The sequence below is a fragment of the Sinocyclocheilus grahami genome, unplaced genomic scaffold (genome assembly GCF_001515645.1).
Source record: "Sinocyclocheilus grahami isolate Dianchi unplaced genomic scaffold, SAMN03320097.WGS_v1.1 scaffold1326.1, whole genome shotgun sequence".
Classification (NCBI taxonomy): Eukaryota; Metazoa; Chordata; class Actinopteri; order Cypriniformes; family Cyprinidae; genus Sinocyclocheilus; species Sinocyclocheilus grahami.
This window is the reverse complement of record NW_015506505.1, coordinates 147492-173594: the sequence shown is the minus strand read 5'-3', so window position 1 is coordinate 173594 and position 26103 is coordinate 147492. Positions and strand designations below refer to the sequence as shown.

At 36.9% G+C, this 26103-nt stretch overlaps 1 protein-coding gene across 1 annotated transcript in view; it reads left to right on the top strand.

The window, feature by feature from the left end:
• Positions 1-4677: 4677 nt before the first annotated feature.
• LOC107569245 (anosmin-1-like) overlaps positions 4678-26103 on the top strand; it is a 76001-nt gene continuing 54575 nt past the window's right edge. Inside the window, exons 1-2 of the mRNA XM_016255276.1 lie at positions 4678-4683; positions 8243-8290. Of these exons, the coding sequence (XP_016110762.1) occupies positions 4678-4683; positions 8243-8290 (54 nt within the window). The remainder of the gene's footprint in view (positions 4684-8242; positions 8291-26103) is intronic.

Below are 26103 nucleotides of genomic sequence, written 5' to 3'. Positions count from 1 at the left end.
TCATCCAGCTCCTTTGATCCTGATTCCCAAATTAAAAATAGTGTATTAATTACCTCAAACCTAAAAAGTTTGTTGTAGGCTGAGAAAACAAGCCAAGATATTTATTTCCAAAAATCCTTTGCATACTCACATTCAAAAAATAAGTGTGATAATGTTTCCAAATTAGAATGACAGAATGTGCATTGTGAAGAGATGTCCAACTTAAATTTTGAGAGTAAAGAATTACAGGGATAGTACATATGAAGAATCTTATAGTAAAGTTCTTTCATCTTGTTAGGTAACAGAAACTTGTTAATACCGGCCCATATTTTAATAGTAGAAAGAAAAGGGTCATTTATTTTCCACTTATAAAATGCTTTAGGATGACAACTAAACTTCTTAATAAGGATTTTTCTAATCCAGAAATTGTTACATTTAACATTAGAAAGCTCCAGACCTCCAATACAAATTTTTGGCATTTCACATTTTGAAGATCTGTAACAATTTGCTCTAACCAAATGTAACAGTTTAGGTGAAATATAATTAATAACCCATTCTGATTAAGAATTGATTAGTTCATCTCTCGAGTCTTTCGAATCGTTCGTTCTTTTGTCACGTGACGTGACAGCATTGGATAGAGAAATTAGTTAATTTACAAGCTTCCTTACAAACGGGTGCATAGTTATGATTATTATTATTTACTCTTACAGTTATGTGATGTGTTTCTGGTCTCAAATTGTAGTTTTTTACTTCTTACAGTTTCTAAATGTGTGAATTTCTGTCATGATGGTTATTTTCCATAACACTGAATGTTGTAACAAAGGTAATAAAGAGTTGGTTATTATTATTAAGTCTCTTTCCGGCTCAGTCTGCATAGGGTAAGCTTAAGGGTCTGTCACGTGATGAACGATCTACTCGAAAAACCCGAAGACTCGATGGATGAACTAATCAATTCTCTTTCTGGCTCAGAGTACAGAAGGTTCCAGCACAGAACCTACAGGATGTTGCGCATGTGCGACTGAATGAACCACTCCCCGAGACGACTCATTCTACCCAAGTCACATTAAAGATTTGTTCATAATAAACAAGTCATTCAAGAACGACCCAACACTAGAATAAATATAACTTTTTTTCTGTTCATAAGATTAGGTTTTGTATAATCAGTCCTGTGAAACTACAGCATGCAGACAAAATGCTACTCTAATAATTACAATGACTGTCTTTTAAATCTACACCATAGTAAAAACTCCCATCATGCACTGCAGTATGAATAATTATTGTCACCATTGTTGAGGATCATATGATAAGTCTTCATGTCTTTAGTCAATATCAAAGCGTTACGGAGGCATTTGTTTAGTGTGAATTCTTTTTTTTCAGTTCAGTAATAGTTGAAGGTTAGTCAATAAACTTCATTTATATAAGTTCATTCATCATGAGTTATAAGCAGAAAGTGTAAGCTCATCTGCTACTCTGAGGTTTTAATTCAGCAATGCATGAACATTTTCTCTGAAACAACATTGCAATTTCTTAAAAACAAATAATTTTGGAATTAATAAAAGTGTCAAGAGGCCAACTAAAGCAAACCTTCACCACAATTATGGTGACATTGCATGTATGTGTGTGTTTTTTTCTTCTTTTTCAGTTGATTTCATCTGAGGCTGTGGCTAAAGTAAGATGTAGTTCTTGTGTTTCTCTTTTCTTCAGTGATGTTGATTGTTAACAGCAGGTGTTCATCGCTAATGCTCAATCATCATTTAATTAGTCACTTAATTATCGCATTAAGTTTAACTCTTTGAGGACTTGGGATATGACTTGAAGACTTGCTTGTGACTTGAAAGCCCCACCTCTCCCCATTGCCTTTCATAATATGGACAAAAAGCTGAAACATTTGTCAAAATTCTTCTTTTGTGTTCTGATGGACAAAAGAATGCGTTGTGAGATTGGAACCAAATGAGCATGAGAAAATTATGACTTGTAATTTGTTGCTGACCTATTCCTTTTTAACGATGCATTTCTGATAGCTGATGAAATAACATTTAAAATATACTATAAGTCAGTAAGATGTAAGTGTGTATTAGTTTTGGCTGTACTTCAGAAGACACGTGACACAGACAGACCTTTGAGCTGAGCTTTAGCTCCGTCATATATTTATCCTCAACTATCTAAGCAAACACATCACAGTTCATGAACCACACTGATGATTACTTGTGGTTGTTTAATATACCTTGACAGTGATGTATTGCAGCCTACAGTCGGTTTATTTTGGTAGAACATTTTTATCAGTTGGGTAAATGGATTTTATGGTTCAATCTAAATCTCTCATTAAGGGAAAATACTCTGTTCTCTCTTAAGTGGGCAGAACATGTCTTCAGCCCCAAAGACTAAGGATTTAACTTAAATTTTATCTTCTTGTTTTCTGTGTTTAAAGAAAAAACATCTAAAACAAACTTAAGAGGATATATTTTTTATCTCTTCATGAAAGTTTGTGAAACAGTAAGTGTTTCGTTGGTTTAGTTTGAAGGTGTGGAGTGAGAGCTTTATTCTGGGAAGCTCATCAAGAAGGATTTAGCCTTGATGTGATCTGAGAAGATGTTACGCTCCAGCATTCCTTTGGAGACCACTACTGGAGACTCATTGACACACAATGGGCTCTCTCTGTCCCTAAAATCCTAATTAAACCTCACAAAAGACTTGTGGGACCTCAGAGGAGGCATGACTCATGTTTGCTGAGGATAAATATTGGTTACCAGTGTGAGTGTCTGGAGGATTACTGTGGCGTTCGCCTGCATGATGATCACTCTTATATGTGTTTGCCTTTGCCATCATTTCAGAGCAGCATTCAAATGGCATTTTACATGAAGCTACAGAGGAGTCTTTGTGTTTGTGGTGTCTGCTGTCCCATCATTCCAGAAGACACTGTGACATAATAGAAGTCTAAACACAGACATTCTGGACCATCATTCATTATCTATGGTTAAATCCTCATCACCACTTTCCCGAAACAAGGTTTGGTTAGGTGTTGACGTATGTTTGAGGCTGTGGTTATGGTGTGTTTATTTCCTCATTCATGATTCATTCTTGCCCATGTCACCCCACGCTGGAAGGAATTCTGACCTCAGGCTTTAAACGCCACTGAAGGCCCATTGCAAATATATATTGTAGACATGATTTATGAATGACAGTAGTCTGGTGCTCCTGTGTTAAAAAGTTGAAACTTTCTTAGATGCCTTAAAGATGAGCAGAGGTCACAAGCAAGTCTTCAAGTCATATCCCAAGTCCTCAAAGAGTTAAAGTTAATGAGATAATTAAGTGACTAATTAAATTGTGATTGAGCATTAGTGATGAACACCTGCTGTTAACAATTAACGTCACTGAAGAAAAGAGAAACACAAGAACTACATCTTACTTTAGCCACAGCCTCAGATGAAATCAACTGAAAAACACATACGCAATGTTACCATAATTGTGGTCAAGGTTTGCTTTAGTTGGCCTCATGACACTTTTATTAATTCCAAAATTATTTGTTTTTAAGCAATTGCAATGTTGTTTCAGAGAAAACATTCATGTATTGCTGAAGTAAAACCTCAAAATAACAGATGAGCTTATACTTTCTGCTTATAACTCACGATGAATGAACTTATATGAATTAAGCTTATTGACTAACCTTCAACTATTACTGAACTAAAAAAAAAAAATGCCTCTGTAATGCTTTGATATTGAAATAAAAGAGAAAAATGTGTTAGCTCAGGCTTTTAGACATGAAGACTTATATGATCCTCAACAGTGGTGACAATACTGCAGTGCATGATGGGAGTTTTTACTATGGTGTTACCCAGCATGCATTGCAGCAGGAAACATTTTGTTGATTGGCACCATTGTTGAGATTCATATGCTGGTTCTTGATGTCTGTGTGTGTCTAGCTAATACTGGTGTAAAATTTGTTTATGCATTGCATATGTTTAAGCGACATTCACTGTAACTATTAGAACAGCGTTTTATCTGCATGCTGTAGTTTCACAGGACTGACTATACAAAACCTAAACTTATAAACTGAAAAAAGTTATATTTATTCTAATCAGGCCAGCTCATGATGACTGTCTCATCATGTAACAGCAGCTAATAGCTGCATAGCACTAATTTCTCTGCTTTACAACACCTCATGCATTGTTACAGAGAGCACCACTGCATGACATTTTGTCCTGCTTTAATTTTAAAAACATTTTTAAGTTGTTATGCAGAAAATATTTGGACAGAATCATGTAGACTCACACAGATATCAAGATTCAGTGTGAGGCTAAGTGAGGGCTGCCAGTGTTAAGGGGCCAACGTTTTTGCCAATGAGCAAATTTTCAGGGGCCCTGCGCTGGCAGCCCTAAGTGGCTTGTTTGCAGGGTTATTTTTTATTTAGTACTGTCTTGAATAAGCTATTTCACATAACAGATGTTTATATATACTCCACAAGACAAAATAATAACTGAATTTGTGACCCTGTTCAAAAGTTTACACACCCTTGAATATTAATACTGTGTCATTTCCTGGATGATCCATGACTTTTTTCTTTTTTTTGTGATAGTTGTTCATGAGTTCCTTGTTTGTCCTGAACAGTTCAACTCCCTGTTGTTCTTCAGAAAAATCCTCCAGCTCCTGCACATTCTTTGGTTTTCCAGCATCTTCTGCATATTTGACCACTTTCCAACAATGACTGTATGTTTAAGAAAGCAACATGATGCATTGAGAGCCAGAAGGTGTAAACTTTTGAACAGGATAATCAGGCTAAATTTTCTTTATTTTGTCTTCTGGGAAACATGTATGTATTTATGTAGCTTCTGAAGTGCAGTACTAAATTTAAAAAATATGATCTTTAATCAAAATAAGAAAAATTTACAAATCATCCTGTTCAAAAGTTTACACCTCCCAGCTCTTAATGCATTGTGTTGCATTCTTGAGCATCAGTAAATGTTTTCACCTTTTGTAATTGTTATGTATGAGTCACTCAATTGTCCTCAGAGTGAAAAGATGGATCTCAAAATGTGCAGGAGCTGGAGGATTTTTCTGAAGCACAGCAGGCAGTTGAACTGTTCAGGACCAACAAGGGACTCATGAGCAACTATCACAAAACAGAAAAAAGTCATGGATCATCCAGGAAATGACACACAGTATTAATATTCAAGGGTATGTAAACTTTTGAATGGGGTTATTTTTACAAATTCACTTATTATTTTGTCTTGTGGAGTATATATAAACATCTGTTATGTGAAATATCTTATTCATGACAGTACTAAATAAAAAATAACATGCCATTTTCATGATCCCTCTTATTTTGTTAAAATTATGAACATTTTGCAAGGGTTATGTAAACTTATGTGCACAACTGTATATTGATACACACTGGTTCATGGGTTTACAGACATCGGCTGCTAGCAGCGAACCATTTAAATTTCAAAACGTTTCAAAAGGGCTGTATGGCAAAAATATCATATTACGATTTTTTTCAGGAAAATCGCGATTCACGATTTTATCACGATTCTGTGTCATGTTGGTTTTACTATTTTGCAAGTTGTCTGAGCAGTACAGTCAAACTAATTTCCCTATTTTAAAAACAAAGCCTTACAAGGTAACAAGATAGAAAATAAAAAAGAAAGGCAGACATTTGGGCCAAAGAGGGCGAAGATAAAAATTAATTGTCATTATTTTATCTTTGTTATTAAAAATTAAGAACAAAGATATACATTACAAATACAAATAAAACAAACAGTGCTTTATTTTTCAGGTACATAGGTGTAATTAGCAGTATCATTCAATAACTTGAATAAACAAATATAAAAATAAAACACTATATATATCAATTATACATTGATTCTTATTAAAGCAACTGTATTAAAGTTCTTCAGTCAAGAGCAGTGAGTGATTTTTCTCTTTATGTTTTGTTGTTTTATTAACATTAAAGAAATAGTTCACCCAAAAATGAAAATTCTGCAATTTACTCACTCTCAAGTTGTTTTAAACCTGAATGAGTTTCTTTCTTCTGTTGAGCAAAAAAGTTATTTTGAGGAATGTGGGTAACCAAACAGTTGCTGGTCCCCAGTGACTTCCATAGTGTTTTTTTCCTTCTATCAAAGTCAATGGGGACCAGCAGGTTGTCACGCTGCTGCTAGGAAGATCATGGAGATGAAGATGAAGATTCAATAATAATCCATTTAATGGCAATCCACAGGGCAAAGAAGTTCTAACACACAGGGTAACATAATCAGCAACTTAACATTAACGACCGACTACCAAATGAACGCAGGAGGGAACTAAAATACACAGACAAGAGAGGAACTATGACTTAATTAACAGGACACTGGTGAACAGAATACACTAATCAAGGGAACTAAGGAAAACTATGTCAAGGAACAAAACTACACAGGAGAACGGGAAATGAAAACAACTCAAAGTCTAAGACTACATTCACACTGCAGGCAAATGTGGCCCAAAATCCAAATATTTTTGCTCACACATGTGCCTCAGATCTGTTTTTCTCATGACAGTGTGAACAGCACAAACCACATGGAATCTGATCTTTTCAATTCTGATTTGTCCCTCTTCCATATGTGGTACTAAATCCGATTCAGGTCAAAAGTTTTGGAATACGACCGCAGTGTGAATAATCATGTCGAAATAACTTTTACGTCACTCTAGTCTAGATCAACATTCGTCACGATTTTGTGCTCATGGGAGTCACTTCAAAGATTTTACAAACCCAAAGTTATCAGGACAGTTGCGAAAGGAAGTCAGTGGAAGTACAGTGATGTGTCAGAACTCATAAGTATTGCAGTGACAACTCTATACAAGCAAAATATGAGGGCTCGTATCATAAAAGTTTCAAAACTCTGCACTCTTCTGTCACATCTTTATTTTTCATATTGCCTGCGCATAATTTCACTGGCTTCTGCGGCAGATAACACTATAAATAAACGCATAATCGCTTACTTTATGTCCTGTTTACTTCCGTATGACAGCGTGCTGCGCAAGTGTTGCCAAGTCCACAGTTTTCCTGCAGAATTGGGCTACTTTTTCTTGTTGCCACAGGTTGTTTTTCAACTCCGTCGTTTAATGCGACCCCACTAACGCGATATGTAACACCCAGAACACAATTGGGATAGTTTTGGACTAGTTTTGAGAAGCAATTGGGCAGATTTTATTGTGAAAACCTAGCAACCCTGTTCGTATTGTTCTTTTGCACATGCGGGTCAGTTCAGAACCATGTTCTGTTCACACTGGAAATCTGATATTGGCCACATTTATAACAACAATGTGAAAAGCTATAAAAAAATCAGATCTGAGCAAAGATCGGAATTTGATCACGGCTCAAGGCTCCCAGTGTGAACGTAGCCTATGTAAACAGAACATAACCGTGACACAGGTGTTTGGTTACCCACATTCTTCAAAATATCTTCTTTTGTGTTCAGCACAAGAAAGAAATCAATACAGGTTTGGGACAACATGAGAGTGAGTAAATAATAACAACTGTGTTTTTATGTAAACCTTGTGTGTTCTTGAAATTAAATGTTTAACCGGCAAGGCTCTTGCATGCAAAATAATGTACTTTTGTGATTGTGAAGTGCAGTGTCCTGTGAGTGTAACTCTACTGTTGAGGTAACATTTTATGTGAATGTATGTTGCGTTGTACAGTATATTTAGACAGAGGCACCAGAACCTCTTCAGAATTTCTTCAAAAGCAGATCTTGAAGACATTTTAATCATCCACGATCAAAAATCATGATATCGAACACCCCTACATTTCAAAACAGTTATGATGGAACAAATCTTCATTTACAAAAACCATGTGACTTTGGCAGTTTGATACACACTCTGAATCTCTGGTTCCAAACTAATGATTTGCAAAGGTTTCAAAGCTTCACATAACAGTGCTTGAAAACCTTTGAGATCGTCTTCTTGTTTTGTTTAATAAATATTTACGCCTCAACTCTTTCCCTGCACTACGTGACACAATACAAAATATATATTGTGTGTTGGAGTGTTCCAGACGCTACAGTGCCTTTAGAAATCCTGTTTGTTGTATTATACTCAATGTTAATCTGACCACAATCCTCCCACACCCTCAGAATATATATTATACATTCCCATCTGTCAGAGCTAGTGTGTGTGCAACCTTAAAAGATGAAATAAAATTTACATTCTATTTAATACTGTTCATATTTAGTTATCTAAACCGTAAAAAGTATCATTATAACCATGAGTGTTTCTTGGTCTCTTTCAGAATGACCATGTGTTGGACTGGTGTGAGGATCACAGGAGATGTTCAGAGGTAAAATGTGTTTTCAGATTAATGAGCTTGACATTATTCATTGAGCTCACAGCTTCTCACACTGCCTCAGCTCTGCTAAATAAAACTCTGTTCAAATGTAATTTCCTTTTATTACAAGGAAATGGCCAAAGGTTAATGCCTTTATACAAACCACATGCCCTGTACCTACACTAAACCTCACTCATGTCTAATGGCTTCTGGAAACCCAATATAAACAGCACTGAGAGCCGCTGTTGTACCCAGGGCCATTTTTGGCCTTATTACAGCTCTTTCCTTCCACCAGATTACAGTCATTTTAGGGTTTAGTACTTTATAGGAGAAAAAGAGATAGCATTTTAATATTTTGGTGTTTCTTACACTTCCATTTTCTGAATATAGATTGAATTGATGATATTTAATATTACTGAGCACGAATACAAAAATAAACGTAATCTTTCATCAAACTATAATAACATGCTCCATCGCAGAAACATATTTTTAGCTGATATCACTAAGTTGACTTATTTTGTAACTCCTTCCCCTCCATCCATCTGTCATATAGAGATCACTTTTCACTATCCAATAAGTTCCCAGTGGATAAAATCACTGTCACATTACAAAAGTTATGGGTTGTGAACATGTTTCATGTTGACTTTAAGACCAAGTTTGTTTTTCCTAATTTGTTTACCCCATGGGAAATAAATAAGGACAGGTTAGGGGTAATGCAATAAGCATTTACAGCATATATTCAACCGTCTCATGGGAAAACGTGTCTATACTAACATTTTTGCAAAACTCCAAAAATGTACCATTACCCCTAGTGAAAAATAAATATACTATTTATTACTAAATATATTACGTTTTTACAAGGGACATACAACTCCCTGTAGTGAAATGATCACTAGTGCCAGTAAAACACCTACAACTTTTCTTCCTTTTCATACAAATTATAATGACGTGGGCAAGATTATCAATTAATTTCTTATTTTTGCGCAGTCCATATGTTGTTATGACCTCCAAACAATTTTACCACAGTGCTTTATTTGTAAACTAATACAATGTGGCATTTGCATCACATAACCAGCTCCACATATATGGCTTTTCTGATGCAGTAAACTTGCTCAATAGCTCACCCGGTACAGGATTGCACTTGCTTGTGTACAAGTCCAGTGAAACATGAGCTACGATAAAAGCACTCAAAAACTTATAGAAGCACAGTTGCTTCAGCAAATGCATTTTTATTTCACATTTGCTTTTGTTAACACTATCCGTTAAGTTTAAGGAAGGGTTTAGTGTAGGTGCTATGTTATTATCAAATGCAACAGAGCACTGCCAGATTGAAGTTTGTCTATTTTGAATCATATTGAACTCGCTTTAGAGCCACTCACTGGACATTTCTCCTTGAAAGTATTGTGAAATGTGCAAGAAACAACATAATATTTTGCTGAAATGGTGCGTTTTTTCCAGTGAGTGTGGGTTGGAAATATTAGCAATGTTACTATTAACCCAGACATCACACAATACAGTAGCACTTTTAACCTTTTTGAATGAATTTGTGTTGCAAAGTCTTTTAAATGGCACCTTCCACAGTTTCACTCAAACTGTCCCAGTTGTGGTTTAATCTGGCTCTCAAATACAGTGTTAGATCAGAGGAACTGAGACTGAAGCAGACCATGAAGAATACCCAAGACCAATTCTTTTTTAAGAATTGTGATATGCAACTGTAATTGCCCTTCGATAAGCTAGTAAACATGGTTAGCTCGTTAATGGTAATTGCCTCAACCCAGACATCTCTGGCTGCTGTCTGCCAATCACCAACCACTGCTCCCCCTGAGGGCCAGAGCTTTAAAATCCCTGAATGAAAAAGAGCAAAAACATTCCTCGTGAAAGCCGTATTTCTCACACCAAGCATTTAAGCCGTTCTAATTGCTTTCAGATGGAAGTAATCCACCGTCAGCCCTTCCAATAACAGGTAAGTAATGTAAAAACTTAATAACAAGTAAATGTTGTGTTTCTTATGAAAATAAGCTGTGTTCACATCCTCCTGGGCTGAGCTGCATCTCTAAAAGTGCCCTTGAAATTAGCTTCTGTTTATTCGTTTAAAGTCCAGGCCAGGAAGACGCTGTTTTTTTTCTTTTTCTTGCAATGTCTTGTTTGCTTGTGAAGAACTTTCTACGTCTCAAATTTTTTGTTTGTATATTTTGAGTGCATGGTCAGTTGATCTGCTAAACTGAGTGCACCACAAATCTCCTCCAATCCCTTACAAAAAATGTGTTTTACTCAAGTGTGCTCTTATTATACTTATTCTAAACAAAAAATAAGATGGTATACATTCGGTCCACTGGTATACATTCAGTCCATGTGCTTACAGTGCTTGTATACTTTATACAAAATTCATACAAAATCATACTTAAGTATATTTGGTTTACACTAACAAGTATACAGAACAGTGTAAGAATATTTGGACTATACTTGTACATCATAAAAAATTTATAACTTAGTACTCTAAATATACTTTGTATATTTTAAATATCTACTGCTGTTACACTTTAAGTACACCAATTTTATAAAAAACTGAAAAAGTGGGACAACTTAGTCCCAAGAAGTTTGTGAAAATAGTACATTTATGAGTATACTACTAGTACATTAATTTTAGTATACATACTACATGAAATACTTTTGGAAAATATACTTGAAATTTACTCAAGGCAAGACACTACAGGCAAAACCATAGTTTTTAAGTCAGTTTTGAGATTTTAGACTATTTTGACTAGTGGAAAGAAAATGTACAAAATATACATTTATGTTATTACACTTTTGCATCTGTAGATGTCAGTTAGACAGTACATGTATTTACAGGCCACTTCTCAAAATTAGTTTCTCATGCACTTCAGAACTTACACACACCACACTTTACAGTTTTAATTCATTTATATATCATTCACCTGATTTATTTAACATTATTCCTAAAACATGGTGAATTTTTTTTCTTACTCTTAACAGTATTTTCTGATTTATGATGATAAAATTATAAGAATATCCAGAATCCCCTCCGTATAAAAACCTTTAACTCTGATATGTCAACAAAATGAAACACCTTGGCTTTATCCAATATTCAGATTTCTGTTCTGGAAATGCATTTTTAATTAGATTATGCCTCATTTGCATATTCAAATGTAACATTTCAGAAAACTTGTAATATAAAATTCAATGTGTTAATGTACTTTGATTTTGAATTGAATTATTCACATGTTGTGTCTTGCCTTAAGTTCAATTAATAGAATGAAGTATACTTCTTTTTTGAAAGTATCCCCAAATGCACAAGCTACAGCTAAACAGCATCTGAAATGAGCAGAGACCAGTGTTAGGAGCTTTATCAGGGCGTCACCCCAGCACTTGTCCGGTCTTATCCATCACGCTTGACCCCGGGTGAACGGGAAAGCTGTCAGATGTTTCATTGTGGAAACACACGCAGTTTACTACGCCTCTGGAGGTTAACCCCACTGAAGCCACTCTCTCTTCTCTTAAGTAAAGCTTAGAAGCAGATGGAGACCTGTGCCCTGCTGGGGTTGACCCGGGCTGGGCTGGGGCGCAAGCTTTGGACCCTGATCAGCAGGTGAGCCGAATGCCTGGAGGGTCATGAGGAGCAGCACACGAGGGTCACTCTGTGTGTGGCCGGCTGAGCTTGTGCTGAAGCCATGAGGGCACTGACAGCCACTGCTGACTCAGCAGCTTCCCGCTTTAAGGGGCGTACTCTTTTGAGATTTTGGGAGCTCATTACATTTAACAGTTCCTGGAAGTTTCACAGAAGGACTTATTCCAGCTTTGTTTGGCAACTGTGATTTTGGAGGTTTAAAATGAGTCGCATTATCTTTCTAAAAGCAGTAATATTATATGTTCTTTCTCATGCTGATAAATCAGCCTAGTAGTGCTCTTATCACAGTCACCAAGCCTCAAAATACTGGCGGTTCCACAGCACTCTTGTCAGGGTTGCCAGATCTAAACCAGCCCATTGTCAATCAAAACTAGCCAAAAACTAGTCCATTGACCAATGAAAACAGCCCAAAAATTAACCCAAATACCACAACCATGCCACTCCCATACCTAAAATACATATTTTACAATCACTGTTATGCATTACACACAATTTCAGCTTGAAAATAACCGAATAGTAGTAATCATAAACAGCCTGTTATCATAAATCATCTGTCATTAAGGTTAACAGTTTTTGCAATAGCATAAATTATAAGAAAAAACTTACAATGTTTATATATATATACATATACATACACTCAAATGTATACAAAATGTTTTAAGGTGCGTTTCCATGCTTAACACAATACGTGTTCCTTGCAAAAAAATCTGCTGCATATCAAGAAATTACCCGAGGAGCACTGTTTGAGTGCATTGTTGGTGCCAATGTTCACTTTATTCAGACATTTATATAACGCCTGTTACACTGGGGGAAAAAATGTTGTAGAGATCTTGACACAGTACTTGGTAGTAAATTTCACAAATAATTACAAAGAAATGGCAAGTAACACATTGAATTAAATGTGTTACTTGTAAATCAAATTCTGAAGTAGAAAGACTGAAATAGTTTTTCCTTTAAAACATACTCCAATAATCTTGAAATGAAAATCATGTTTAGTTGTTTCAGTTGTTACATCAAACGAATTACATTTGGTATGTGAGTGACACAGAGAGGGTAGTTATTCAGTTTTGGGAAAATTCTGGGAAAATAGCTTGTGTTTAACTAGACAACAAAGTAAAGAATTTTGCCAAAATATATTAATGTATATCTTTTATTGTACCATAATTATATTTGTGTTATTTGTAATATATTTTCACTTTCACACACACAACTTTATTTTTATTAGCTATTAAGAATTATAATATTATTAAGGAAAAACAATGTGTGTGTGTGTGTGTATTTAAAATATGTAAAAAAAATAATAATAAAATAAAATCAGAACAAGGCAACTAATTGTAGGACCTTTTTGAGTGTACTCAACATATGAGTTTAATTTAGTTCAACTAAAAAATGTTATATAGAGTTAATTCTAAACGTCAAAACAAGTCACAGACTAGCTGAAGTGGAAGAAACTTTAAGGACAACACTAATCTCAGTAGTGACATACAACTTTTACAATAGAAGATTATCAAAAACACTACATAGAGCTAAGACATCTAATTCGTCATCAGGGATCAAACGGAGCATGTTTAACAGCCTGCTGGACGCTCACCAACCCATGTGACATCGTAAGCTACACTAAATGGCCTAAAAGTTGACTTAATTTAATTTATAAACTTTTTCTACATTCAAAAAAGTTTGTCTGACAACAAGGATTTTGGCTTTTAACAGTGAAGTAAAGTACTTGTACTGTTATATCACTTGGATTGTACTGCAAGATGTGGTTGAAGTATTGTGACGGCTTTACTGTCATTGATTTTTTCCAGAAGCTTAAATACATCAATTTTGTAACATTAAACCCCAGTTCAAACAGCTCCATGCTTAAAGCGCTCTACACATTCTTATTCAAAGCACCAAATAATCGCAACAGCATGAAATATTCTGTGGTTTCCACCTAAAGCAATACATTTAGCTTCAAAACCACAGAGAGTCTCAAAGCCAACATTACAGTTCCTAAAGTAAACCATGCTCGGTTACCATTTACATATCTGAAATATGCTCTGTTACCTTTAACAGCACGTGAAATAGTTTATGATGACGGATTCATTCGAACCATATGAGTGGCGTAGACAACTCCTCCTCGCCGCCGCTGAGAGTTTCTGCAGGCTGGTGAACTCCGTGGCCTTGTGTCGTAGTTTCTCCTCCACCCTTAGCAGCATGTTTGCTGTGAGCGTGTTGCGTGTGGCCTGCAGGCACCTGAACTGCAAAGCCAAGTCAATGGATTGCAGACATTCGGAACACCCAGGTTGTTCCCATAATGCACCAGTGCAGATTGTGTGCTGATTTAAACTGCAGCAAGCAACGGATGCTTTCCAGTTCATCTGCTTCCCCGAATGTACATGAGAATGAGAATGTACATGTCAGGACACTAAATCAGAACATGCAGACTTCCTTTAGAATCATGCACAGGCAAAATGAGAACGTTGAGAGGTCAAGAAGAGACCTCTAGACAGAGTCTTTCACAATCAAGTCCGAGATGATTTGTGTTTCGTTAGGTGGGTGGTTGTATTGTGTGGGGGGGGGGGGGGGGGGGGTATGGATGTTTGTCATCAGTTTCCTAATGGATAAGCCAGTTAAGTTATTCTTGACATTGAGAGATGAATGGACTTCCACTCTTTCTCGTGCTACACTGCGTCTCCTAATGTTTCAGTTTTTCACGTCTGGCGTTTGAAGGTTCATCGGAGGTGAGGCTGGGAACACAAGCTACCTCTTACAGCGAGCACAGCTTTCTCCCATTTGTTGCCATCTTGTTCTGCACGGCTTTCAAAAGGTCTCGGAGGGTCTGCGCTGCTTCTCCGAAAGATTTTCTGAATTTGTTCCACCATGTCACAAACCACTTTAAAGCTCCTCTGGTTTATGATGACATACATTCAAAAGAAATGCTTTTCTGATCAGATGATCATCTGATAACGCTTTACAATAAAGTTCCATTTGTTAACGCTAGTTAACTTAGATTAGTTAGCGTTTACTAACTTACTTCATTAATCTTACCCTCTTAAATAAAGGTTCTTTATTGGCACCTGTGGTTCCATGAAGAACCTTTAACATTCATGGAAACTTTCCATTATACAACAGGATCTTTATAGTGAAAAAAGGTTATTTAGATTATTAAGAAGTTTTTCACCCTCAGACAAAAAAAATGGTTCTTTCAAGAGCCATTCACTGTTCTTTGGGGAACAAAAATGGTTCTTCTATGGTATCACTGTGAAAACACACATTTGGGAGCTTTTCTCTTTTTTTACATATGTACTTCATTTCTAGATTTAATAATACATTATTGATGCATTACTTAATGGACCTGAGTTTACATGAACTACCAATGAACAATTTTAAATAACTTTGCAACTGCAAGTCAACTTATTCTACGAACCCTAACCTGTCTACTAATACTCTAATGAGTGCTACTTGACTGCTAGTTGCAAAGTTATTTATAGTCAGCATTATGTCTGTTGGGGGACCATCAAAATAAAGTGTAACTTATTTAACTAACGTTATTACACGCCTTTGTGGAATACTTGATTCAGTCGTGACATTCCGAGGTCTGTTATTCCTCGAGAACAACCGGTAAAAACGAATAACACAGGCTCATCCGGGTAACTGAAGTCGGCGCTGTACTCTTACTAGGAACAGTTTTTCATCGTGGAAGCTTTGTGTTTGGTTAGCTAATAATTTGGTTAGCTCGCAACTGCTGTGTTCACGGAAGCTTTGCGTTCAAATATTTAACCTCAAGTCAATATTTCTTGTCTAATTATTTACTTATGTGGCAAGTAGCCATGTAATAAGCGGGATAATGTACATCCAGCCGGTTGTTATCGCAGAATAACCTCTGCTGCACGTCGGGCTCCTGATCACCCAGTCGGGGGTTATTCTGTGATAACAACCGGCTGGATGAACATTATCCCTTACTTAACAAAGATTAATAAAATGCAACGTAACAAGTGAATTGCTCATTGTTAGTTAATATTAGTTAATGCATGTAAAGTGTTACGGATTATTTATTTTTAACTAGTAAAGTCACAAGATTGAGTACTTGGCAAAAAGTGTTTCCAGTAAAAGGGCGTGGGTCGATCGATGGTGAACAATATCCAACAGGGCAAGGCAAAGAGAGATAATCCAGGTACACAGCAATAATCCAGTCAGGGGCAAACAGAGTCCAAACGGCAAGATGAAGGGGGTAATCCGAAATACACAGGCGAGAATCAAAACACGGGAAAAACAGGCAAGGCAAGGCAAGGCCAGGCAAGACTATGACTAGACTATGAAAACTAGGGCAGGCTCCGTAAAGTAGCTATCAGCTATCAAAGTGATAAACGCTAAACACTACTCAGCAATCCGAAAGAGGAAGTCCAAGGCTTATAAAGCGTGTTTCATTGGATGCAGCTGTGTGTATGTAATCAGTGCAATGTAATGGAATGTCAATGTAATGGAAGAGCGTTCTCTGGTGACGAGCGGACAGGACAGCATCCTGTCCATGGACAGGATTCGTGACGATTAAATTATTTGATTGAATTATTGTTCATGCACAGCGTCTGAGCTCAATCTTAATTTTGCAATGACCTTGAAAGTACCTGTTTTCGGTTGTCTGTTGCAGTTATTATTAAGCAATCAGCGTCATGTTTCGTACTGACGCCAGTGACTCGTTTCATTTTCTTGGCCCCATGTGGTCTCATTTACTTCCATCACACCACACTTGTTTATCTCAATATTTGAGTCAGTGGACAGTCCAAAACATATTTATTAGCTGGTGCTTACATCCTGTTCATTTCTTATTTCCTTTTTCAAGAACATTTATAGCTCTCAGGCTGTATAGTGCTGGTTAGACTTTGTTATCAGAATTTCTGTTTGTCCAGAAATAATAAGCACAGATTGTTTCATATGGCAATTTTGTATAAACTGCAAAGAACCATTCTCTTAATCTATATTTAACACCTGGGAAAGGCAATATTTCATTATTAAGGTGTTGTATCAATGTTTTGCCTTTAATATAACTTCCAGCCTTCATAGAGCAGGTTCAGTCTCTCCAGCTGAATGCTGTCAGAACATCTGCATTTGCTTCAGGGAATCAGCACAAAAGAGTGATTTGATAACATTCAAGTCAAAATGAACCTGAGGATGTTTTTTTTTCTTTCGCTGTGTAAACGTAAGCACAGGCCAGATAAATAAACATACTGATGAGGTTCATGGCCAGTTCGCGTTCTTAACCCTGATTGATTTGATTGTACATTACAGAAGATCCATTTGAAAGTGATTAACACAAGAGCTACTGAGAGGAAACTACTTCATAAGCAAGCAAGATATTGATATCACCTCCACAGCAGATGTTAGAAACTCACTCACAGATGTTTGCAACTATGGGAAAACATTTAAGAGTTTTTGAACTCAAAGCGTGTCAGCTTCAATCTGATGTTTCTGTAAACCTGTATCTGTTTTTATTTGTCTTAATGTGAATATGCTGAGCCTGCCTTTCTTGTTGTTTGAACCGATGATGTGTAACAACTGAAGTCATACGGACTCATTTTCTGATGTTTTTTTGTTGTTGTTTTTTTGCTGCTTTTATGTCCTTTTTGATCTTGACACACTGAAAATAAAATTATATTTTGCACCAATTTAAAAAAAAAATTCTAATTTGTTACAGCCATATAAGTTTTTCTCAAATTATATTTATGGTTTTATTTAATATTAAATATATCTTTTCCAAACATTCATACCAGGTAAAAAGATGAAACAAAACTTCTTCTGTTTTCTATTACACCAATATAAAAGAGCATTTTTAAATAAATGGCATGCGCCTGTCATTGCAATTCTTCAGTGTAGTTGCCCTAATTTTCAGTTTTTTCATATATGTATAAACTGTGCAATAGTGTTTTTTTTTTCAATCACTACTAACGATAGATTGAAGAGAACGTGTGCTCTTATGCAGGAAATGAGGTCAGGTAGCAGGAGTACATTTGATTGGACAGGAGCCCTCTTGACTGCTTCATTCATCTGGTGACTCTGATGTCTTTCTTATGATGAGGAATGGGCTTTTATCTTCATGAAGAGGTTTTTCATGCTGCCTTTGAGCCTCAACTTCTCACACATTTTTTTTCAGCCAGGCCAGAATGTCATCTGCCTTTTTTTAAAGGGAAGAGACAGTAAAACAGCAGAACAGCTGGAGAGTGAAACTCTTTACCGGTTCTGAGGCTATCACCATACAGACGTTTGAGTTCAGACTAGATGCTTGTTCAAGCACTTGTGCATCGTTGAAATTGCTAAGTTAGTTCAGTCTGGGTCTGTGCATTTCTCATGCGTTCAGCCCAAAATTCTCTTTAAACCTTGCGATTGCTATTGAGCAGAACAAAAAGGCAGACTCAAAAACGTGTGGAAAAAGCTAGAGATTTTTTGAACCAGATCTAAGCTAAATGTGTAACTTGAGTCCATCTGCACGTCCCGTTATTTTCAGTATGGAACTGAAGCTGTCAGAAATTTTGTGCGGAAATATGCAGCATAGTTCTCTAAAAAATTAGAAGTGCCATCATTTACTCACCGTCATGTTGTTCCAAACCCATTTGACTTTCTTAGTTTTGTGAAACGCAAAAGGAATATTAGGTAGAATGTTCATGATGCTCTTTTTCATGCAGTTTTTGAGATTTGACGATCGAATCCAAATCACCAAACTGCAAATTACTTTTGTTAAAAGTCCCATCATAAATCTTTGGTTTATCAACAGTTAACTTTGATCTTCAGTTTCAATCAAATCCAATCAGCTCAAAGATTCAAATTCCGGTTCATTCATCTCACACAGATCAGAATGTAAAAAACAGTGTTAAAGCCAGCATTAAATGAAAATGTCTTATTCATGTTATTGGTCTTAATGTGAACTCTTCTTTTGACCTTCTAATTTGTAGTTATAGTAATAAAGAGTAATAGTAATATTTCTTTTTTTTTTAAATAATAATTATTATTATGATTATTTTATAGCTAAATTGATATGTAATCACAAAATTTTGACCAAATTGCGCAGCCTACAAAAAACCACAGCAAACCTCAATTTTTATTTAATTTTTTACATTTATTTATGTACTTTTTTATGATTTATTTGCATTTTAAATCACAAATGTCATTTTTTCCCAAATCATACAGATTTACTCACATTCAGATCACCCTCCATCACAATCAACAACCTACTGTATGGATAGAACCAAGTTTCCACCCTACAAGTTTCTTTATTTTTCAATAATCCATTACACTCGGATGCACTAAGATCTGTTTCTACTTCCAATACACTGTGACTTTAAACATACGAATCGTATGCATTAACTTCTCTATATTAGATGTTTAATTTTTACAGATTATCCAGGTAAAGAATGTCACAGGGAACACTGCACCACCAATATTTATATTTATATCTGCTTTAAAAGAATGATGCATTGCTGAAGGCTTTCTCTGTGTGTCTGGTTTCAGGGATACTGGTGTGAAAAAGGCATCCGGTTCACCTTAGAGTGTTGAAATGCACATGATGCATTAGGTTCTCTTTTCATAATTTATAGACTGGCACATGACTTAGATTCCAGCACCTGTGAGGAGTGTCACCCGCTGCAGGCAGAAGTCATCATGCGATCAAAGCCGAGCTGTGACTAAATCACAGGCAGACAAGCGCAGTGATGATCTGACCCTGGGGATTCTCCGTTCTGTGCTTCCCACTGCATGTCCAGCTCATCCACAGCAGCTCCTGTTACATTAGTGACAAAATTATATTCTGGATTTTTTTTGTTCCAGTGGCCTCTTTGCACCTTCTCTAAATTTTGCAAGAAAAATATCTAAAAAAAAAAAGGGGGGGGGGGGGGAGGGAGGAAAAGGTAATAGTCATTTTCTGCCAGGACTCTATAGTTTACAGGACATTTCCTTTAATCCTAAAACAAAACATAATGCAATATGTAATTCAAAATACAAGAGAAAAAAGTGGAGGATAGAGAGATTGAGGCCAAAAAGTATGGTGGATAGAACTGAGATGAAACCTTTGATTAAAGTCATTACCATGAGCTTTCATTAAAGGAACAGTTCATCCAAAAAAGAAAATTAGCTGAAAATGTACTCTCCCTCCGGCCATACAAGATGATGAGTTTGTTTCTTCATCAGGTTTGGAGAAATGTAGCATTCCATCACTGTTTCAGCAATGGATGCTTTGCAGTGAATGGGTGCCGTCAGAATGAGAGTCCAAACAGCTGATAAAAACATCACAATAATCCACAAATAATCCACAGCACTCCAGTCCATCAGTTAACATCTGGAGAAGACAAAAGCTTGAAGCAGAGACATTTTTTGCTTCAAACCTGCTAAAACATGAGTCCTCTATCAAAACATTATTAAGCGTTATTATGGATTATGGTCTTGTTATTTTGGCTAGAGGTTTGAAGTCAAAACGTCATAATGATGGATTTGTTTCTTACAAACACAGCTTTTGTCTTTTCCAGATGTTAACTGATGGACTGGAGTGGTGTGGATTACTTGTGAATTATTGTGATGTTTTTATCAGCTGTTTGGACTCTCATTCTGACGGCACCCATTCATGAAAGTTTTTAACAGTATGTTAATAATCTGACCAGCCATGAGGTCTGAGGTTGTCCAGTGATGGTAGATGCCTCTGGTAGACACAAATCAATGTAATTTTTACTTCATTTTTTAAATAAATCAGGCTGAATTGTTTCAGAGCAGAACTACATTACCCATAATCTTAAAGGGAGACTTACCAATCAGTGAAATCTGTTCAGAAGTATACCCACTCCCATGAAGCACATGACTGATTTGAGTCTTCTTTCTTTCTTTTGAAAGATATGAATATGAAGATATGTGTATGTTTGTCAATATCTGGTTACTTTCCAGTAAATATATTTTTATACTTAATTATATTCACAGTTACTATAATAGTATTCTGGCTTCAAATCAAAGGTTGAAATGTTGAGATTCATCTTGTAGCTGACTGGTTCATTTCATGGAAATGTTTTTTGAAATTTTGAATATTTTTTTAAATGTTTTTTGATTTTTTTTTTAAATGTCTAGAGAGGAAATGAATGGCAAAAATACTCTAGGAACCAATGCTGGTGGATGATCACTGTTGCAGTCTATAGGAAGTAATAACTTTTTATTCAGTTCTTTGTATATTTTCAGTTTAGTGGCAACAAAAATTATTGCCAAGCAGAGCTGGGACTTCCAAGTCACAAGCAAGTCTTCAAGTCATATCCCAAGTTCTCAAAGAGTTAAAGTTAATGAGATAATTAAGTGACTAATTAAATGATGATTGAGCATTAGCGATGAACACCTGCTGTTAACAATCAACATCATTGAAGAAAAGAGAAACACAAGAACTACACCTGACTTCAGCCACAGCCTTGGATGAAATCAACTGAACACCCTCCCCCCCACCCACCCCAAAAAAAACCACATAAACACACGATGCCACCATAATTGTGATCAAGGTTTGCTTTAGTTGGACTCTTGACCCTTATACTAATTCAAAGCAATTTGCTTCTAAGTGATTGCAATGTTGTTTCACAGCAAACATTTGTGCATTTACTGAATCAAACCTTGAAGTAGCAGATAAGCTTAGACTTTCTGCCTATAACTCATAATGAATGAACATCATAAGGTGGGCTCTCTTTGGTTTTTTGACTGCTATTCAGAAATTACTGAACTGTGAAAGAAATTGTATCAGCTCAGGCTTTTAGACATGAACACTTATCATATGATCCTCAACAGTGGTGATAATATTTTTTCATGCTGCAGTGCATGATGGAAGTTTTTACTATGGTGTTACCCAGCATGCATTGCAGCATGAAGCATTTTGTTGATTGTCACCATTGTTGAGATTCATATGCTGGTTCTTGATTTCTGTGTGTGTTTAACTACCACTGGAGATCAAATTTTTATGTGCACTACAAAGATTTAAAATTAATTTATAGTAACTATTAGAGCAGCACTTTGTATTACGTGCCGTAGTTTCACAGGGTTGATTGTGCAAAACATAAACAATTAACATCTTTTGATTGTAATCAGATCAGCTCATGATAACCTTCTTAACTATCAGCTGCTCACTGCATAGCTCTGAGCACTCTGCTTCACAACACTGCATGCACTGCTATTAAGAAAGACCTAACACAGCAGTCAAGGGTCAAGAGCACAACTAAAGCAAACACTGATCTCCATGATGGTGCCATCATTTTAACCAATAAAACATCAACATCTGATCCTCTGTAATTCTCAATAACAGCAGGTGTTCATCACTAATGCTCAATCATCATTTAATTAGTCACTTAATTATCTCATTAACTTTAACTCTTTGAGGACTTGGGATATGATTTGAAGACTTGCTTGTGACTTGAAAGTCCCAACTCTGTTGCCAAGGTTTTAGTTAGGATTCAGTTGAACTGAAATGCCTGAAATATTAAGATCTGTTGGTCCTTCTAATACTTTTACCTATCACCTGATACAATTTCATCATGACCCTCATCTCGTGTTGAAATATCAGCTTTTCTTCGCTGTCAGAGAAGATTAAGTGTAAAGAACCGTCTCCCACGGCGTTTCCGTCAGGGACCAGTCAGTGCAGCCTGACGAGGGCAAAGAGTCAGCGTTCCTCCTGAAGAAAATATGTATGGGTTCTTCTGATCTGGAGGAGGAGGATGAGGAGCAGTAGAGAAAACGCTCTCTTCCCTGTGGGGCGTCTCTCAGAAAACATTCATATTTAACACTAATGAAAGAAAGGGTTTGGTCCACAGACTGAATGTAAGGAGCATTTTAGGGAATTCTCCCTACAGAACTATTTATCCATGAACTCAGTATAATAATAAAAATCTCACCTGTTCACCTGCGATGTGGCTGATTTATGGTCATGTGAAATGTCTAATCTAGATACATAGAAATTTGAAAATGCCATTTTCGCACCGTAATGTGGACTTATTTGAAAACGAGGCATGTTTAGTCATGTGATGCATATTAGAGAGATATCATGTTACAGATATCAAAGATGACAGAGAGTTTACTTGCAATTGCCGTCCTGTGGCAAAACTACCTGAGGGCAGTTGCGTTTCAATGGCAATTGAGTGATATGTGAAGATTATTCCATTGACAGGGGAATCAGCCATTCACAGTGAAATGGATGCAGAGCTAATAGCTAAGGTTGGGTGATAAAAAATCTTTTGTCATAAATAATTACAACAGAAGTAATTAATTTCTTAGCCATAGCAGCAGTGCTGTAAAAAGGATGAATTTAGAGGTACAACTTCTCAGAGAGGGTTTTATCATACTTTTACCTTCCGTAACTTACAGTTTCACAACATATCTACACTGGAAGTGCAGCAAGACTGCACACTGGCAATAGAAACAGCATTGTGAATTATGATTGTCATAAGCACACCACTGGCTTCAACACTGAAAAAATAAGTGAAGTTTTTTTAAAAAAGCTGATGTGTTTACCTTAAATTTACCGTTAAATTACAGTAACAACATTTTAATTTTCACAGATTGAAATAAAAAATAAATTCATCACAAGTAGCTTTTCCACAAGCTGAGGTAAATACTAATATATAGAAGGAGCACTAATACAAAACACCATCATGGTAACACACACGACACTAAAATAATGCAATAAACATTATTTTAACAAATAAGATGAAACATAAAATGTAATATACACATAACCTATAAGAAAAAAATTAAGGGACAGTTATATGAAAAACCATCAAATGTGAGCTGCCATAAACTATGAGATGACTTGTTCTTTTTTACTTCCAAGAGCTGTATATTTAACATTATTTTATTGAAACTTTTTCACTTGTACACTTAAAAATAAAGGTTCCATAGATGTTAAAGTCTGTGTAAAGGCAATTCAGAGAATCGTTTCTAAACACATTATAAATGTTAGAAATGCTGAAAACATGTTACTTGGGCTGTCAAAAAAAATTTCAAATTTCAAATATTCGTCGAATTTAAAATAAAAATCCACAAAGTTTTTGCATTCAAATTTTAGGTGTTTTTTAGATTTATTAATTTAATCTTAAATTTTAGATTTAAGGAGGCAGCCTTATCAGTGGCGCACGAGATGCGATGACGATGTAAGTGTCGTTGCATTATAATGTTTTGTTAGCCTATCCAGTTGAAGCCACCAGATGCTGTTCTGCTGCGTTATTCATTAAAAATATTGCGGAAAAAGAGAACATCAATGCAGAGAATATCTTGTTTACGTCAAAACTGAAACCAAGCCATTCACATAGAATGCATATTTTGCGCATTTTCTAGACGGACATCTATCAGTGTTGCACTCGTGTCTCAAAAGAGCCGTATGTTTAGAAAGCCATGTAAAATTAATGCAAGTTCAACTTTTAAAACACATCTCGAGACTTTATGGTGGGGTTTTTTCCCATCCCACTGCATCTCATGTTTTTAAATGAAAAAAGTACTCTCTGTGATTGGCTTTCGGCGCTTTGTATTAAACTGTGCATGCATACATGATGCTGTTTTGTTTATAGTTGTTTAAGCAACTTCATTATAATTGGTTTATAAACATTATGCACTTTTTTCACAGATAGTCATGTTATTTTATTAGTTTGAATAAACGTGCATTAGTAATATTTTGCTTGATGCGCCCTCTTGTGGTCTCAGGAGAAAAGCCAAACGCTTTTTTTCACCCTAACTGAAATTTTGCATTTTAAATATTAATAATATTTAAGTACAAAACTCTAATTTAGTTTTTCAGCCATTTTGACAGCCCTACATGTTACAAAGACTGTGAACTATGTAGTACTGAATTGTGGAGTTAGACCGTTAAATAGTTTTTCACCATTTTTGTGTTCAGGATTTTTTGGGCAGGCCTGCAAACATGTCTTGATGGTGCACTGGAGCCGCTGAGCACGGCCCTGCCCCTAATACTATGAAGAGGTGTGTTCGATCTGAAGCAGCGCTGCACAGACTGATCATTGTATGACATCAAAGTACTGCGAGAGTGTTTCAAAGGCATAAGGATAAGGAAGCTCTCTATAGCTCTCACGGTGTCACAAAGCAAGGCCAGACACAACAGGTAAGGGCAAAACAGGATGGTTTATTGACGGGAAAAGTGGATGACTGGAATAGGTGAGGTTAAGGCAGGTGAGTGTCAACACAGTGAATGATTCCAGGGTGCTTATCTGAGGACTGAGGGTGAGGATCGTCTGCCGGTTACGTTGGGGATCGCGGAACAGATTCCACGGAGTCGTTGGAGGATCGCGGGAGGAACAGCAGGTAATTCGTTCTAGGAGAATTTGGTAGAGAGAGTCCAGAACAGTTCGTAGGAGTGAACGGTAGACCGGACAGTCAGTGACTGTGCTGTGCGTGTATTTGTAGTGTGGCTTGATTGGTGACAGCAGGTGCGGGTGATCAGTACTCAGGTGACTGTGATCGGGTAATTATCCTGGATGGTGACTGAAGTGACTGTGATGAATCCCTGACATTACCCCCCCTCCAGGGGCGGCTCCTGACGCCCTCGAGTGGCGGCGGGGGCAGCCACGGCTTCTGGGTGCGGGGTGACCAGGATGGGTGCGATGGAAGTCCTCTAGAAGTAACAGGACCAGAATGTCGTCCCTTTCCACCCAGGAACGTTCCTCCGGTCCATACCCATCCCAGTTGACTAGGTATTCCAGCCGACCACCCCGTCGCCGCGAGTCCAGGATGTCTCGGACCAGGTAGATGGACGGTTGGTCAAGGATTTCTGGAGGAAGTTCGTCGGGTTCGGTGGGGCCTGGAGCTGAGGGAGAGTGGGGTTTTAGGAGTGAAACATGGAAAGTGGGGTGAATTCGGTACCTGGGTGGGAGTTGGAGTTCGTAAGTGTCTTCGTTGATCTGCCTCTGTATCGGGAATGGACCAATGTAGCGGGGACTCAGCTTCTTACAGGGCAGGCAGAGGCGGAGATCCTGGGTGGACAGCCATACCTTCTCTCCTGGATGGTAAGTGGGAGTGGAAGTACGCCGAGCATCTGCGAAGGCCTTATGCCTCCGCACTGCACGTTGGAGATGGAGGTGAGCGGAGTCCCACACTCTCTTGCTCACTCGGAACCAGTGGTCTACAGCTGGAACCTCCGACGGTTCTCCTGTCCACGGGAAGAGCGGGGGCTGGTAACTGAGTATGCACTGAAACG